The sequence below is a fragment of the Rhodnius prolixus genome, unplaced genomic scaffold (assembly GCF_049639745.1).
Source record: "Rhodnius prolixus isolate KJV_2025 unplaced genomic scaffold, Rpr scaffold_3, whole genome shotgun sequence".
NCBI lineage: Eukaryota > Metazoa > Arthropoda > Insecta > Hemiptera > Reduviidae > Rhodnius > Rhodnius prolixus.
In genome coordinates this window covers 12,011,339-12,028,656 of record NW_027411603.1, presented here as the reverse complement: position 1 = coordinate 12,028,656, position 17,318 = coordinate 12,011,339, and the positions used below count along the sequence as shown (strand labels likewise).

Genomic DNA, 17,318 nt, shown 5'->3' with positions numbered 1-17,318 from the left:
AGTTTCTAATTCACGAATCCAACCTTGCACAATTTATGCAGCTCATTACAATAAATTTAGCTATTATTTGTCAGAAAAAAATGTCAATAGTAAAGAAAATGCTTTAGCCTCCATCAACCATCCCTAATTTGGTAGATGGCGAAGATGGTGATGATTGATGGATTTAACTTTACCTATTGGAAAAGTTAGAAAACATTTCGAGAGACAATTTAGCATCTGTCTTTTGATTGAGAATATATGATAGCTTTATGATTTTTGCTTTTTTTCAAATTCATTTTCTTCCAAAATTGTTGGAAAGTAGGAAGCAACAATCTTCATATCAGACATTGTGTCCTTAATTTGTCAGGAGGTGGAAAACGTTAGATGGTAGCGGTCGCTCCAAATCAAATTTAAAGCCTCTTTTCTCGACTACTCAGCAGAGTAGTTTTCTTAATAAACTTATTCATTGATATGTGGCACATAAAACGAATTTATTAATTAAAAAAAGTTGAAATTTAGAATTTAAAAAATTGCGTATACCTTGTAATTGATAAACATACTGCATGAAATTTCTGTTCGATTACCAATTACTGCTTAGCCAATCTGAAGAAAATGTTTCAAGTATTCTCGAATATTTCTGAAGAGAATTTTTCCTTTCCAATTTTGCCCTTCTACAAAAATCGGTTACATCCCCTAATAACTATGTACATTAGATTATGAATCAATGTATCTATTAGCTGGGTCATTCCATGTCAAATCAACACAAAAAAAGACCATTTTTGACCTCACCATCTCGGATTTTCTTGAAATTTGGCACATGTGTACTATTGGTATAGACTTGGAAAAATATGAAATTTTACTGTGATATGTCAACTGGTTTATGAGTTACAGGGCTGTAAAGTTGCCAAAAATGGGCCGAAAAACAGGGAACCCCGTGTTTTTGAATTACTGTAGAAGCTTTCCTAAGTGAGCTACAGACTTGGGATTGGTGTCATTTTATAGCATATATAATGCCCTTTCCTGTGATATGCGACACCATATGGGTTAGGATTAATAAAGTTTGTTAAATTTAAATTTAAAATTTAAATTTTAAATTTTTTAAAAAGTACATATTTTAAAATTTTAAAATTAATTCTATGAATAGCTAATAGTGTTATGAATCACTGGACAAAATATTAATTTGGGACGACAATGGCTTCATTGTTAAAAAAATTTAAGACTAAAGCTCCTTTTCATGGAAAATATATTTTAATAAAATTAAAGTAATAAATAAATTGAAAATAGTAATAATGAATCAATGAATCAAAATTAATAATTAATAAGATTTAAAATATTGATTTTGAAATCATTTTTAGAATTAATAATTATGATTACAGTAATTATTCATATTAATTATAATATATTATTTTAATGAAATTATGCAGTTAATCAAATTATACAAAAATAATTCAATTCAATATCTTTGTTTAAGAACAGTCTTCTTTGGCTGAGATAACAGCCTCTTTAAGTTGGTTTAAGTCGGCAAAGGGCCTTGTGATGGCGTAGGGGGTTCGGTAAAGAGACTGGCAGCTCGTGCCAGTTTGCAACGACCCTATGGAAATCAAATCCAAACTTCACTACAACTTTTTGAGTGGGCAGTAGAAAACATCACCAACATAGACTTTGCACATTCAACCCAGGAAGACTATGTTGAATCTGAGTGTTTTTTAAAAAATCGGTTTGCTCAAGCATTGGCTATTAAAGGAACACAGCAATACCATGCTTTCATTGCCAGAAGTCAATCCAAAATATTGGTTAAGAACTTTTCTATGAACTCAGAAGCTTGCGAAGTTTCAAAATTCCCTGATAAACTAAAATTAGCCGACAAATCAGGTTATATCAGTGTAGTCTATAAAGAAACTGGTGTCTTGGATATGTTTTAGAGAAAAATGAAGAACTTGATGAAGTAAAAGTAACTTTTCTTCATCCAGCTGGACCCTCTAAATCATCTCGTATCCAAGAAATGCCGATATTCTTTGGGTCTCAGTAATGGATGTTTTGATAAAAATTGATCCTGTGACTCTGACTGGAAGAACTTACATATGTCCTTCTAGAAAGTGATGCATGTCAAACAAATGAAGCCTTTTCAAGCTTAAAATAATAAAGAGATCCTATTACTTAACAGTATGTTTTACTTTGGACTTATTAGTGGAATTATTATTAGCATTATTATATTAACATGAATTCAGAGTTGAATTAATCGGATTGGAGCTTTAGACTTAATTTTTTTTAACAATGAAGCCATTGTCGTCCCAAATTAATATTTTGCCCAGTGATTCATAACACTATTAGCTATTCATAGAATTAATTTTAAAATTTTAAAATATGTACTTTTTAAAAAATTTAAAATTTAAATTTTAAATTTAAATTTAACAAACTTTATTAATCCTAACCCATATGGTGTCGCATATCACAGGAAAGGGCATTATATATGCTATAAAATGACACCAATCCCAAGTCTGTAGCTCACTTAGGAAAGCTTCTACAGTAATTCAAAAACACGGGGTTCCCTGTTTTTCGGCCCATTTTTGGCAACTTTACAGCCCTGTAACTCATAAACCAGTTGACATATCACAGTAAAATTTCATATTTTTCCAAGTCTATACCAATAGTACACATGTGCCAAATTTCAAGAAAATCCGAGATGGTGAGGTTCAGACCCCGTGTTGATTTGACATGGAATGACCCAGCTATACTATTTGATTTTTTTTTAAATAAAAGCCAAAATTAAATTTTTATTTATTTATTTATTTTTTTACTCAGAACTGGACGTAAAATGAGCAGTACAGAAAGAAATGAAACTGGTAAAGCATGGTTAGAAGTAAGGGGTTCAGCAATATCCACGTTCAACTCAAATTCATTGAGTGTTGGAGAACATACAACACTCTCTGTTTACACATCACTTCCAGGTAAATTTAGTTTATTAACTTTTTTTTTTCTTTTTAAAATTGATAGTATCTGTCATCTTGTTTTTTACAATAATGATCTTGTCCCCAAAATACTCTTTAATATTAAAAAAAAGACTATTTGCAAAAGAAGCTTCTTTAAAAAATTTTTAATACTTCTACTTAGTAAAATGGGTAAAATGTTTGTTTTTGCTCTGTTTTTTTTAGTTCGTTAAATAAGTTAGGAAGGAGTATTCAAATTCATTAATTTTTTGAATTTACAAAGAGAACATTATCCTTTCAAATGAGACATTATAGTCTATTAAATAAATTATTTTCATAATATTCTGAGTTACTGCTACAATCTTCAAAATCCAAATCTTTCTACTTTTACGGCGAACCTATTCTTAATTCTTTTTTTAGTCCCAGTCTTATCTGTAACAGGTAGCTACCCCTTCTTTTCAGACTTCTATTTGTTAACCATTTTTTTTTGCTGCTTCATAAGGAAAAAAATTATGAAATCAAAACTAAATAACAAGGTCTATAATCCCTCTGCTCTCAAGGCAAATTTTCTTGCTTTAAAAACACCGTCAAAACAATGTTCTGAGGATTGTTGAGTTATTTTATTTAAAAATTACGCAATATTTTTAATAACATTTCAAAAAAAAAATTTATTCTTGATGTAAGCGGGTCAGATAAACAGAAAAAGAAAATATGTATTTTGTTAAATTTGCTGCTTTTTAAGAAAATCCATGTTTACAGTATTCCCAAGATTTTGATTAAGAATAAATTCATGACAATACAAAACGACTTCTAAACTGTAAAGGGCCAAATTTGAGGTGAATTAAATATTTGGAATGGAGCAGATTTTATTGTTTTGTTTCTATAGAAAGAAAAACCTGTTAAACGATGCAACGAAAATACATTCAATATTATTAATTTTTACTTTTCCCCTTTTTTTTTTTTTTCAACAGTCTAACAGAAAGAATAGATACTGTTAAAATTTGAAACGGAATTGAACATAATTTTCGTTACATTCTGAGTACTAACTAAAGCTTTCTTCACCTTTTAATTACATTCCACAGTTAAAAAGATTCTTAATTCCTTGATCTTTCTTTTTTTTTTTTTTAATTGCAGAAGGTATATCTGGATTGCCAGTTGAATGTCGTGTAGATGATGGTCATGGAGGTACTCAAAGTTTAACTGATGATCGCGGTTGCCCTACAGATCCTGCCTTAGTACCAAGACTGAGGCAAGCTGCTCCTGGTCATTGGGCTACGGCATTTCCAGCGTTTTCATTCCCTGATACACATATCGTACACTATACATGTCTTCTAATGTTGTGCTCAGGAGCTTGTCCAAAGGTGATTTTACTAATTTTAATTTTTGGAACTTTGAAACGGATATGTTATTTCTTGAATGGTGGCATGTATGGTAATTTTTTTTCTAAAGTGTAATTCGTTTAATAAGAATCTTATATTTACAGTTTGATTGTAACGAAGAGGGCAATAGCACTAGAAATAGCAGAGATTTTCAAGTAAGTGTTTAAAAATGATTAACTTTTGTAATTAAGTAATATAATAATGAAATTTATATTCGTTACTTAAATCCATTCTAACACATTTTCTAAATGTAGACCTTTATGTCCTCTCTTAATAGTTATAAATATTAATTGTAAATTCGGTAATAATGATTGTTACCAATTTATTGAAATTGGAGAAGATAGCTCCAATCTGTTTATTAAGCAAATTATCACAAATTATTCTTGTGCAGTAGATCACTTTATCACCCATTTCTTATTATATGAGATGGTACATATTGCAACGTTATAGTTGTCCTCAGAGGTGGTGATATATCAAAATAAAAAAAACGCATATCAAAACTGAACAAACTAAAGTATATTTCTTTAAATTAAATAATGACGCCAGCTGGGTAACAAGTTATATAAACCATAAATAAACTAAAGTAATAAAACGGTTAAAGTTTCCTTTAAAATACAAAATTTAAATAATCAAAAACAAGTTAATTAAGATTTAAAAATAATGAGCTCAAAAATATATTTTACCAATTGGTCTTCGGGCCCTGGCGGACAGTAGGTGCATGTCCACTCCTTACTTCTCTACAACTAACTCCCCTCTCCTTCCCTTTTGGCGGCGGGTCCCTTAGACTCCCACCACTCAACACACTATGTTACAATATAAAAGTAGATATCACTTGTTACATGAAGGAGATAATCTCACTTTATCGACGAAGGAACTCTGAAACCTGTGAGGCAGGAAGCTTATGTAGGTTTGAATATCTCAGATGCTCATGACACTTTTTGTAAAACTTCTTATCTTGGGTCAGAAATTCCAGGACATAAACATTATCCCAATTATTAAAAATATATAATTTTGATCGATTTTATATTTTGTCCAGCCGTGTATTTTGTTCTTTTTCTCAAGTAAAGTTTTATTCTAAATGTGTTTGGTGCACTTCCAATGATCTGTATTATTTTTAGGAAGAAAGTATACTGGATTTTGTGGAGCTGTATAATAGTGTAGAAGTAAATGCTCCAAATATTGAACTTGGTTATCTTAGGAAGGATGCTGCAACTGAAAATCAAGGTAATCTTCAATTTATATATTTTTAGGCAACTTGTAGTTGTGGTAGTGAGGTAATTAATGGAAATATTGCAACAAGAATAAGATGGATAAATAAATTGATCATGTTAGCACATTCCTCTTACTTAAACAGTGTCTGCTTTTGTGGGCTTCCGTCTGGTCAATTTATACCACAATTTTTTGTGTTCATCAATTTAATTGGTATCAAATCTCGACCCGCTCTATTCTCTCTCAGTTTTTAGTCTTACAAAATTCACATTTTAAATATTTATTTACAACGCTCTCTTTTAAGGAGAAATGCAATACAAAAAAGTCTTATAAGTCCAGTGTAGAATATGTAATTATCCATGTTTCTTAAAAGATATATGTACTTCATGGCGGTAAAAAAGTTCTCCATTAGGAATGACTGCTAACAGTTTCTCATACAAGGTTCGCCAATTATAACTGAACCTGACTATGTGACTGTATCAGTTAGGTGTTATTTAGAGTGTCCATAAAAGCTATTTGTTTTACTTATTAAAAGAAACCCTCCTGCAACTTATCACTTACCTTGTTGCAAGATATATCTTGCAATAACAGTAAAATATTGTGCATTTGAAGAAGAAGATTCATGTAAAAAATATAAAATACTTGGTCTAAAATCATTAAAGTGTGGTAATATGAAATAATAGACCCTGAGATAAAACGTCCATTCAATCCCAAATTTAAAAATAATAAACCAATCATGCCTACAAAAATACTACTGTTTGCCCAAAATAAAAATCCTTATGCTTTATAAGGTCAAAGTTAAAATAAATATATTTTTCATTAGCTGATTAGTGTATTTCATCAGCTGATCTGATAATATGCTGATTAGTTTTTACACTTGCTTTCAAAAAAATATTATGGATACTGTACCTGGAAGAGAACTAGATTTGGTATTAGAAGTTAGATTAACATCTTGGTCTAAGAGAAAGGGGCATTTCACTAACGTAGTGCTGCAATTCCCTAAAAATTCCATACGTTCTAACAATTCATTACTTTTGATTTCTTAAAATGTAAATTTTTTTGACACCGAATCCGTATTTTTGTTTAGGAATTGAATATTGAACAAATAATTCTTAGCCTGAGAAGGTTCGAAATAATAATTTAAATAATAAAGTAATAATGGAAGTTCTAAGCACCTAAACCAACTTTTCGATATTTAAATTTCACCATTTCTTAGATTGTTATTGCTTATTATGCATATTATAAAACATAATAATAATCAGATAATCAACGATTATACATACTGCTTGAAATTTTTTTTTAAGGTCTACCGAGTGGGATAACAGAAGATGGCTGGGTGTGTTTATCAGGACCACGTGTGGCTTTAGTTTTCGCAACTTTAGGAGCACTGTTCCTTGCTGCTGTTTTAGCAACATTATTGCTGCTAATCAGGCATCGTCGTAAACATCATTACAGACATCAACATCACTATGGCATTTATACATAAAACTTTTCTCAATATCCTCCTAGGAAAAAGGAATGCTGTTCTCACTCTAAATACTGGTTTTTAGGGATATTTTATATGTTTAACTTATTTGCGGTCGAATCGGCCAAGTGAATATGAATTTGTACTTATTAGTTTAGAGATTAGATTTTTTAAAAATGTTTTGATGCAGAAACTCAATGTGTCCATAAAAATAATGTTTCCAGAAGTTAATTGACATGTACAGTACTGTCTTTAAATTTTGAAATATTCAAGCAAAATGTGAAGCACTGCACTTTTACGTTTTTATGCTTCATAATGCACTTGTAGCTTGATAAATAAGAAGCTACACTTACAGATGAAGCATAATCATTTATCCCTGGACCAACTAAGATCACATAATTTTCTTTAGAAGTTTATTTATTTTCTCAGTGTTTAAGTAATTTTTTGTAAATTAAAGAATAATTATTATAAATAAGAAATAAATATTACCACTCAATTGGTTTGGTCTAGGGATAAGTTTTTTTTAAAATGTATTAATTAAGAAATCAAGTATTCTGTGATAAATGTGTGGTTACAAATAAATATTTATTTATTAAAAACTGTTATGATTTTATTTTGCCAGTGAAATTATTATTCAATCATACTCAGATTTTTTATCATAAAGTAGAACAGTTTGTTTCATAAAAAGGATGAGTTTAGGTGTCTCTGTGAAGTATTAGACAGGTAACACAGGCCTGATTTCTTGAAAGTGAGCTTACTTGCTTCACTCATATCATCAAAAGCAGAACAAGATTATACTAGGGGCAAGGATCGTCTTTCCTGAATTCCCTTGTTTAAAATCAATATTCCAGACAAATGTGTAAAGTAAAAGCGATAGAGTTATTGTTCTGCAGAAGCAGAACTAATAGAGAAAAGTCACTTAACTGTCCAAAAGAAAAGGGTTTAATTAAGCAAATTAAGATTTTAAAAAAACAGCAAAAAATCATGAGAATATTAAAAAAAAAAATTATAAGGGCTTCATTGAATTAAAACTGTCCGGTAGGACAGTTGTATAAGGGTTGATAGTATTTAGAGATCAGCTTATGAAAAAGAATATTTTGTGGAGCTGCCGGCAATGCATAAGTTGAGAGGGAAATTAAAATTATTTCTTATCCATACATATTTCTTTTAATAATTATTTATTGTACCTTAAATGATTGGCATTATTACATCGATTTTTTAGTTTGTTAAATAATCCAATGGTAAAATATTAATTCAAATCACATTTATTAATGTAAAATCACTACCTTACTCATCAATATCACTACTTTAAAGATTAAAACAAACAAGTAAACTACAATCAGAAGGTTAAATTTAAATTAATAAATAGAACTGAGCCGAAGAATACCGATGATAGCCGACTACATACGGGTAGTTACAGTTGAAACAGATTGTGGAAGGTAACAGGCCGCTAAGGCAGCATGGGTTCTGACCCATGTAAGATCTTTGTGTGAGTGACCGATTTTCTAGGAATTACCTCACACACACATAGATCTTACATGGGTTAGAACCCATGCTGCCTTAGCGGGCTGTTACCTTCCACAATCTGTTTCAACTGTAACTACCCGAAGGTAGTCGGCTATTATCGGTAATCTTCGGCTCTGTTAATATATATTTAGTTTATTCTACTGTTTTAGTTTACTGGTAGAAGGCGAAGGGGAACGATATATACAATAATTTTGTTAAAAAGAGACATTAAAACTAGTTGCACTCATATTTAGATTACTCAGAGTATAACTCCCAATTAAAAAGTTAGTAATAATTTATCATAAGGTTGTTCCAATTACTTTATTAACTATGAGTTTAATATAAATAATTCCATTCCAACCCAGATAAAGCTTTTAAAATTTCACTTATTATGCTAAAAGAAACTGCTGATTATACTGTATTGGCAAGTAGGTTTTTCTAGAATTTTCTTCTCTAAAGTAAGTTTTCAAATATCAAGAGAAAATTAGAATAACTTATTATTGTACTTTAAAAGAATTAACTCGAGAGAATAAGTAATAAATTACATTGTGTTTAATGATTTTTTCTTAAGGCTTAATACAAGTTATCTTTATATCATCTCAATATGTAAGAAAAGTATTGCAATCATGCCGAATTTTCTTTACCGGAAATATCCGTTTTAAAGCCCAAAAAGTGTTTTTTTTTTAAATGGTCTGTTTGTGTGTTTATGGTTTGAACAAAATATCTCAAAAAACTACTACATGCAGGAAGCTGAAACTTAATATTTAAATTAGTCCTTACCAGAGTTGGACAAATATTTAATCAATTAAAAAACAATTGAATTAAACCGAAATTTAATTTTAATCATGATTAAAATTAAAAAATTTAATCGGCCAAAATTAGTTGATTAAAATTAAATTCACTTTTAATTTAATCGGAATTTAATCAATTAAAATTTTTAATCGTAACTAAAAATTAAGATTAAAATTAAAATTAAATAATCAAATTTTAATTGATTGAATTAAATTCCAAATTTAGTTTTAATCACTTTGGACGATTAAATTTTTTAATTTAATCAAAATATGAGAGATTAAATTTTTAAAACCAAACATTGCCAATGGTTAAACCAGAGTCGGACCAATGCATCTTTATTCCGCCTAGCTGGTGCCTCTTCTCTATCAATATTATCACCTTTCCCAAACTTGGCACCTTCATTCTACCAGTCTGGTGTCTCATCTATACCATGTTGGTGACTCTCAAGACTTACATAGGACCACCTTACACTCACATTTAACCATGTTTACCGCTCACTAGACTTAGATAGGACCACCTTACACTCACATTTAACCATGTTTACCACTCACTATACTTAGATAGGACCACCTTACACTCACATTTAACCATGTTTACCACTCACTATACTTAGGACCACCTTACACTCACATTTAACCTGGTTGGCGACTCCATAGACTTGTGTTCCACCACTTTTTTTTTAAACGGCGGGAAATTTCAAAAAAATAGAAAACACGTATTTAATCAAATCTAGTTGTTTTCAGTAATTGACCCATTTTTAAACCCCAGTTTCCCCAGATACAGTATCTAAGTTTTTTTTTCAAATGGAACAAACCAGATCCAGGCAGGCTAGAGCTATTCGATATTCCAGAACTTCGATTGAAGCCAAGGGATTAAGGTTACTGTACACTTTATTTTTTAGATATCCCCTCTGAAAATAGTCTATTGGGGTTAAATCCGTAGTTCGAGGTCAAAATCGAGCTCTTCTTGAACCGGATGATAACTGGGGATGAAAAGTAGATTACCTACGAAAACATCGTATGGAAAAGGACATATTGTGAACACGGAAAACATAGTCCTTCCACCTGTACAACTAATTTCACTCTGAATAAGAGAATGTTGTGTATATGGTGGGTCATTCGAGGACCTACACATTATGAGCTTTTAAAACCGAACGAAAAGCTAAATTCGGAGAAGTATTGTTAACAAATGCATAATTTAAAGACAGCAGTCCAAGAAAACAGGCCGGCGATGTTCAATAGGAAGAACATCATACTGCATCATGATAATGCCAGGCCAAATGCTGCTTTAAAGACTCGTCTAAAAATTGCAGAACAAGGCTGGAAAATTCTGTCGCATCCACCATATTCCCCGAACTTAGCACCCTCCGACTATCACTTGTTTTTGTCCTTACAAAATTTGTTGAAGGGCGAGACATTTAAAAATGAAGTAGATATCAAACAAGTACTGGTCCAATTTCTCGCATCAAAAAATAATACATTTTTCAAAAATGAAATACATAAATTGCGCTCACGCTGGCGAGATATCATTAATAATAATGGCAATTATATTATTTAATTAAGTTTATTTATAAAGTTTATTCCTAAGAAAAATTTGTATTTTGTTTTATTCCAAAAACGGACAGAACTTTCCGGTAGACCGTATTTTAAATGTATTGAAATTTACAAACTTAGGAAAGATACGAAAACAAAAAATTGTTCCTTATTTTTTTTAATGTGAATTTAATTTTAAGTTCTTGCTAAATACCGAATTTCAAATTACTTAATGTTAGTGTTCCGCGAGAAAAATATATACATATAATTGTGTTCCGCGTCTATGAAAAGGTTAAGAACCACTGTTATAAAGGGTTGAAAATTTTTTGGGTCATGAAATTCTGTGAAATTATGGCCGTTCTATATCTCCCACTGTGAACCACGCATTGGTATGGAATTTTGTTGTCTTATACACTTTGTTTTTCTCAATTATAAACTATAGTTCTTTTGTGCACAGATCTAAAAAGGTAGAAGATATAAAGCGTTGAAAATTTTTTTGGTCATGAAATTCTGTAAAATTGTGGCCGTACTATATCTCGTACTGTGAACCACGTATTGATATGGAATTTTGTTGTCTTGTACACTTCGTTTTTCTCAATTATAAACTATAGTTATTTTGTGCACAGATCTAAAAAGGTAGGAGATATAAAGGGTTGAAAATTTTTTGGGTCATGAAATTCTGTAAAATTGTGGCCGTTCTATATCTCCCACTGTGAACCACGTATTCGTATGAAATTTTGTTCTCTTGTACACTTTGTTTTTCTCAATTATAAACTATAGTTATTTTGTGCACAGATCTAAAAAGGTAGAAGATATAAAGGGTTGAAAATTTTTTGGGTCATGAAATACTGTAAAATTATGGCCGTTCTATATCTTCCACTGTGAACCACGTATTGATATCGAATTTTGTTCTCTTGTACACTTTGTTTTTCTCAATTATAAACTATAGTTATTTTCTGCACAGATCTAAAAAGGTAGAAGAAATAAAGGGTTGAAAATTTTTTGGGTCATGAAATTCTGTAAAATTATGGCCGTTCTATATCTTCCACTGTGAACCACGTATTGATATGGAATTTTGTTCTCTTGTACACTTTGTTTTTCTCAATTATAAACTATAGTTATTTTGTTCACAGATCTAGAAAGGTAGAAGATATAAAGGGTTGAAAAATTGTTGGGTCATGAAATTCTGTAAAATTGTGGCCGTTTTCTATCTCGAACTTTGAACCACGTATTCGTATGAAATTTTGTTCTCTTGTACACTTTGTTTTTCTCAAGTATAAACTATAGTTATTTTGTGCACAGATCTAAAAAGGTAGAAGATATAAAGGGTTAAAAAATTTTTGGGTCATGAAATTCTGTAAAATTGTGGCCGTTCTATATCTCTCACTGTGAACCACGAATTGATATGGAATTTTGTTGTCTTGTACACTTCGTTTTTCTCAATTATAAACTATAGTTATTTTGTGCACAGATCTAAAAAGGTAGAAGATTTAAAGGGTTAAAAAATTTTGGGTCATGTAATTTTGTAAAATTATGTCCGTTCTATATCTTCCACTGTGAACCACGTATTGATATGGAATTTTGTTCTCTTGTACACTTTGTTTTTCTCAATTATAAACTATAGTTATTTTGTGCACAGATCTAAAAAGGTAGAAGATATAAAGGGTTGAAAATTTTTTGGGTCATGAAATTCTGTAAAATTATGGCCGTTCTATATCTTCCACTGTAAACCACGTATTGATATGGAATTTTGTTCTCTTGTACACTTTGTTTTTCTCAATTATAAACTATAGTTATTTTGTTCACAGATCTAGAAAGGTAGAAGATATAAAGGGTTGAAAAATTGTTGGGTCATGAAATTCTGTAAAATTGTGGCCCTTTTCTATCTCCCACTTTGAACCACGTATTCGTATGAAATTTTGTTCTCTTGTACACTTTGTTTTTCTCAAGTATAAACTATAGTTATTTTGTGCACAGATCTAAAAAGGTAGAAGATATAAAGGGTTAAAAAATTTTTGGGTCATGAAATTCTGTAAAATTGTGGCCGTTCTATATCTCTCACTGTGAACCACGAATTGATATGGAATTTTGTTCTCTTATACACTTTGTTTTTCTCAATTATAAACTATAGTTATTTTGTGCACAGATCTAAAAAGGTAGAAGATATAAAGGGTTAAAAAAAATTTGGGTCATGAAATTCTGTAAAATTATGGCCGTACTATATCTCCCACTGTGAACCACGTATTGATATGGAATTTTGTTGTCTTGTACACTTCGTTTTTCTCAATTATAAACTATAGTTATTTTGTGCACAGATCTAAAAAGGTAGAAGATATAAAGGGTTAAAAAAATTTGGGTCATGTAATTCTGTAAAATTATGTCCGTTCTATATCTTCCACTGTGAACCACGTATTGATATGGAATTTTGTTCTCTTGTACACTTTGTTTTTCTCAATTATAAACTATAGTTATTTTGTGCACAGATCTAAAAAGGTAAAAGATATAAAGGGTTGAAAATTTTTTGGGTCATGAAATTCTGTAAAATTGTGGCCGTACTATATCTCCCACTGTGAACCACGTATTGATATGGAATTTTGTTGTCTTGTACACTTCGTTTTTCTCAATTATAATCTATAGTTATTTTGTGAACAGATATAAAAAGGAAGGAGATATAAAGGGTTAAAATAATTTTGGGTCATGAAATTCTGTAAAATTATGGCCGTTCTATATCTCCCACTGTGAACCACGTATTGTTATGGAATTTTGTTCTCTTGTACACTTTGTTTTTCTCAATTATAAACTATAGTTATTTTGTGCACAGATCTAAAAAGGTAGAAGATATAAAGGTTTGAAAATTTTTTGGGTCATGAAATTCTGTAAAATTATGGCCGTTCTATATCTTCCACTGTGAACCACGTATTGATATGGAATTTTGTTCTCTTGTACACTTTGTTTTTCTCAATTATAAACTATAGTTATTTTGTTCACAGATCTAAAAAGGTAGAAGATATAAAGGGTTGAAAAATTTTTGGGTCATGAAATTCTGTAAAATTGTGGCCGTTCTCTATCTCCCACTTTGAACCACATATTCGTATGAAATTTTGTTCTCTTGTACACTTCGTTTTTCTCAATTATAAACTATAGTTATTTTGTGCACAGATCTAAAAAGGTAGAAGATATAAAGGGTTGAAAATTTTTTGGGTCATGAAATTCTGTAAAATTATGTCCGTTCTATATCTTCCACTGTGAACCACGTATTGATATGGAATTTTGTTCTCTTGTACACTTTGTTCTCAATTATAAACTATAGTTATTTTGTGCACAGATCTAAAAAGGTAGAAGATATAAAGGTTTGAAAATTTTTTGGGTCATGAAATTCTGTAAAATTATGGCCGTTCTATATCTTCCACTGTGAACCACGTATTGATATGGAATTTTGTTCTCTTGTACACTTTGTTTTTCTCAATTATAAACTATAGTTATTTTGTTCACAGATCTAGAAAGGTAGAAGATATAAAGGGTTGAAAAATTGTTGGGTCATGAAATTCTGTAAAATTGTGGCCGTTTTCTATCTCCCACTTTGAACCACGTATTCGTATGAAATTTTGTTCTCTTGTACACTTTGTTTTTCTCAAGTATAAACTATAGTTATTTTGTGCACAGATCTAAAAAGGTAGAAGATATAAAGGGTTAAAAATTTTTTGGGTCATGAAATTCTGTAAAATTGTGGCCGTTCTATATCTATCACTGTGAACCACGAATTGATATGGAATTTTGTTGTCTTGTACACTTCGTTTTTCTCAATTATAAACTATAGTTATTTTGTGCACAGATCTAAAAAGGTAGAAGATATAAAGGGTTAAAAAATTTTGGGTCATGTAATTTTGTAAAATTATGTCCGTTCTATATCTTCCACTGTGAACCACGTATTGATAAGGAATTTTGTTCTCTTGTACACTTTGTTTTTCTCAATTATAAACTATAGTTATTTTGTGCACAGATCTAAAAAGGTAGAAGATATAAAGGGTTGAAAATTTTTTGGGTCATGAAATTCTGTAAAATTATGGCCGTTCTATATCTTCCACTGTAAACCACGTATTGATATGGAATTTTGTTCTCTTGTACACTTTGTTTTTCTCAAGTATAAACTATAGTTATTTTGTGCACAGATCTAAAAAGGTAGAAGATATAAAGGGTTAAAAAATTTTTGGGTCATGAAATTCTGTAAAATTGTGGCCGTACTATATCTCCCACTGTGAACCACGTATTGATATGGAATTTTGTTGTCTTGTACACTTCGTTTTTCTCAATTATAATCTATAGTTATTTTGTGCACAGATCTAAAAAGGAAGGAGATATAAAGGGTTAAAAAAATTTTGGGTCATGAAATTCTGTAAAATTATGGCCGTTCTATATCTCCCACTGTGAACCACGTATTGTTATGGAATTTTGTTCTCTTGTACACTTTGTTTTTCTCAATTATAAACTATAGTTATTTTGTGCACAGATCTAAAAAGGTAGAAGATATAAAGGTTTGAAAATTTTTTGGGTCATGAAATTCTGTAAAATTATGGCCGTTCTATATCTTCCACTGTGAACCACGTATTGATATGGAATTTTGTTCTCTTGTACACTTTGTTTTTCTCAATTATAAACTATAGTTATTTTGTTCACAGATCTAAAAAGGTAGAAGATATAAAGGGTTGAAAAATTTTTGGGTCATGAAATTCTGTAAAATTGTGGCCGTTCTCTATCTCCCACTTTGAACCACATATTCGTATGAAATTTTGTTCTCTTGTACACTTCGTTTTTCTCAATTATAAACTATAGTTATTTTGTGCACAGATCTAAAAAGGTAGAAGATATAAAGGGTTGAAAATTTTTTGGGTCATGAAATTCTGTAAAATTATGTCCGTTCTATATCTTCCACTGTGAACCACGTATTGATATGGAATTTTGTTCTCTTGTACACTTTGTTCTTCTCAATTATAAACTATAGTTATTTTGTGCACAGATCTAAAAAGGTAGAAGATATAAAGGTTTGAAAATTTTTTGGGTCATGAAATTCTGTAAAATTATGGCCGTTCTATATCTTCCACTGTGAACCACGTATTGATATGGAATTTTGTTCTCTTGTACACTTTGTTCTTCTCAATTATAAACTATAGTTATTTTGTTCACAGATCTAAAAAGGTAGAAGATATAAAGGGTTGAAAATTTTTTGGGTCATGAAATTCTGTAAAATTGTGGCCGTACTATATCTCCCACTGTGAACCACGTATTGATATGGAATTTTGTTGTCTTGTACACTTCGTTTCTCTCAATTATAAACTATAGTTATTTTGTGCACAGATCTAAAAAGGTAGCAGATAGAAAGGGTTAAAAAAATTTTGGGTCATGAAATTCTGTAAAATTATGGCCGTACTATATCTCCCACTGTGAACCACGTATTGATATGGAATTTTGTTGTCTTGTACACTTCGTTTTTCTCAATTATAAACTATAGTTATTTTGTGCACAGATCTAAAAAGGTAGAAGATATAAAGGTTTGAAAATTTTTTGGGTCATGAAATTCTGTAAAATTATGGCCGTTCTATATCTTCCACTGTGAATCACGTATTGATATGAAATTTTGTTCTCTTGTACACTTTGTTTTTCTCAATTATAAACTATAGTTATTTTGTGCACAGATCTAAAAAGGTAGAAGATATAAAGGGTTGAAAATTTTTTGGGTCATGAAATTCTGTAAAATTATGGCCGTTCTATATCTTCCACTGTGAACCACGTATTGATAAGGAATTTTGTTCTCTTGTACACTTTGTTTTTCTCAATTATAAACTATAGTTATTTTGTGCACAGTCTAAAAAGGTAGAAGATATAAAGGTTTGAAAATTTTTTGGGTCATGAAATTCTGTAAAATTATGGCCGTTCTATATCTTCCACTGTGAACCACGTATTGATATGGAATTTTGTTCTCTTGTACACTTTGTTTTTCTCAATTATAAACTATAGTTATTTTGTGCACAGATCTAAAAAGGTAGAAGATATAAAGGGTTGAAAATTTTTTGGGTCATGAAATTCTGTAAAATTATGGCCGTTCTATATCTTCTACCGTGACTCTTTGTTGAGAAGGTGACTATTTTCCCTCTAAAGTAACATAATAGTATAATTTACAACTCTGAATGTTTATGTTATAAGGGGGGGTTACATTTCTTGATTAAATTCCGTGTAAGCACAAAGCTCTATAAGTATATAGTAACATATCACTAATGGATTTTAAGGTAACTGCTCAAGATATTCCGCGTCATACCTCACTATCTCTAGTCGCGATCCACCTATTTTGGATATTTATCGGTGTCTCATTTTCAACCTGCAAATCTTTATTTTCCCTTCTGACTTAGAATAGCACTCTTCTAGAAACGGCTGTTTTTCGATCTTTACATCCTGCCCATCGCAGTCCCATCAACTGGCTATACTTGCCAGTCACTCGTAGTGACGTATCCTTTACTGTTCATTTTCCTAAACTAGA

General features: G+C 30.6%; 1 protein-coding gene across 2 annotated transcripts in view; it reads left to right on the top strand.

Moving 5' to 3' along the window:
• The window catches only part of cyr (cypher), a 34,205-nt gene extending 26,647 nt beyond the window's left edge, over nt 1-7,558 (top strand). For both annotated transcript variants that reach the window (XM_074127384.1, XM_074127383.1), the window contains exons 5-9: nt 2,782-2,927; nt 4,041-4,267; nt 4,390-4,440; nt 5,404-5,509; nt 6,799-7,558. In XM_074127384.1, the coding sequence (XP_073983485.1) occupies nt 2,782-2,927; nt 4,041-4,267; nt 4,390-4,440; nt 5,404-5,509; nt 6,799-6,980 (712 nt within the window). In that variant the 3' untranslated portion in view covers nt 6,981-7,558. The remainder of the gene's footprint in view (nt 1-2,781; nt 2,928-4,040; nt 4,268-4,389; nt 4,441-5,403; nt 5,510-6,798) is intronic.
• The last annotated feature ends 9,760 nt before the right edge of the window (nt 7,559-17,318 follow it).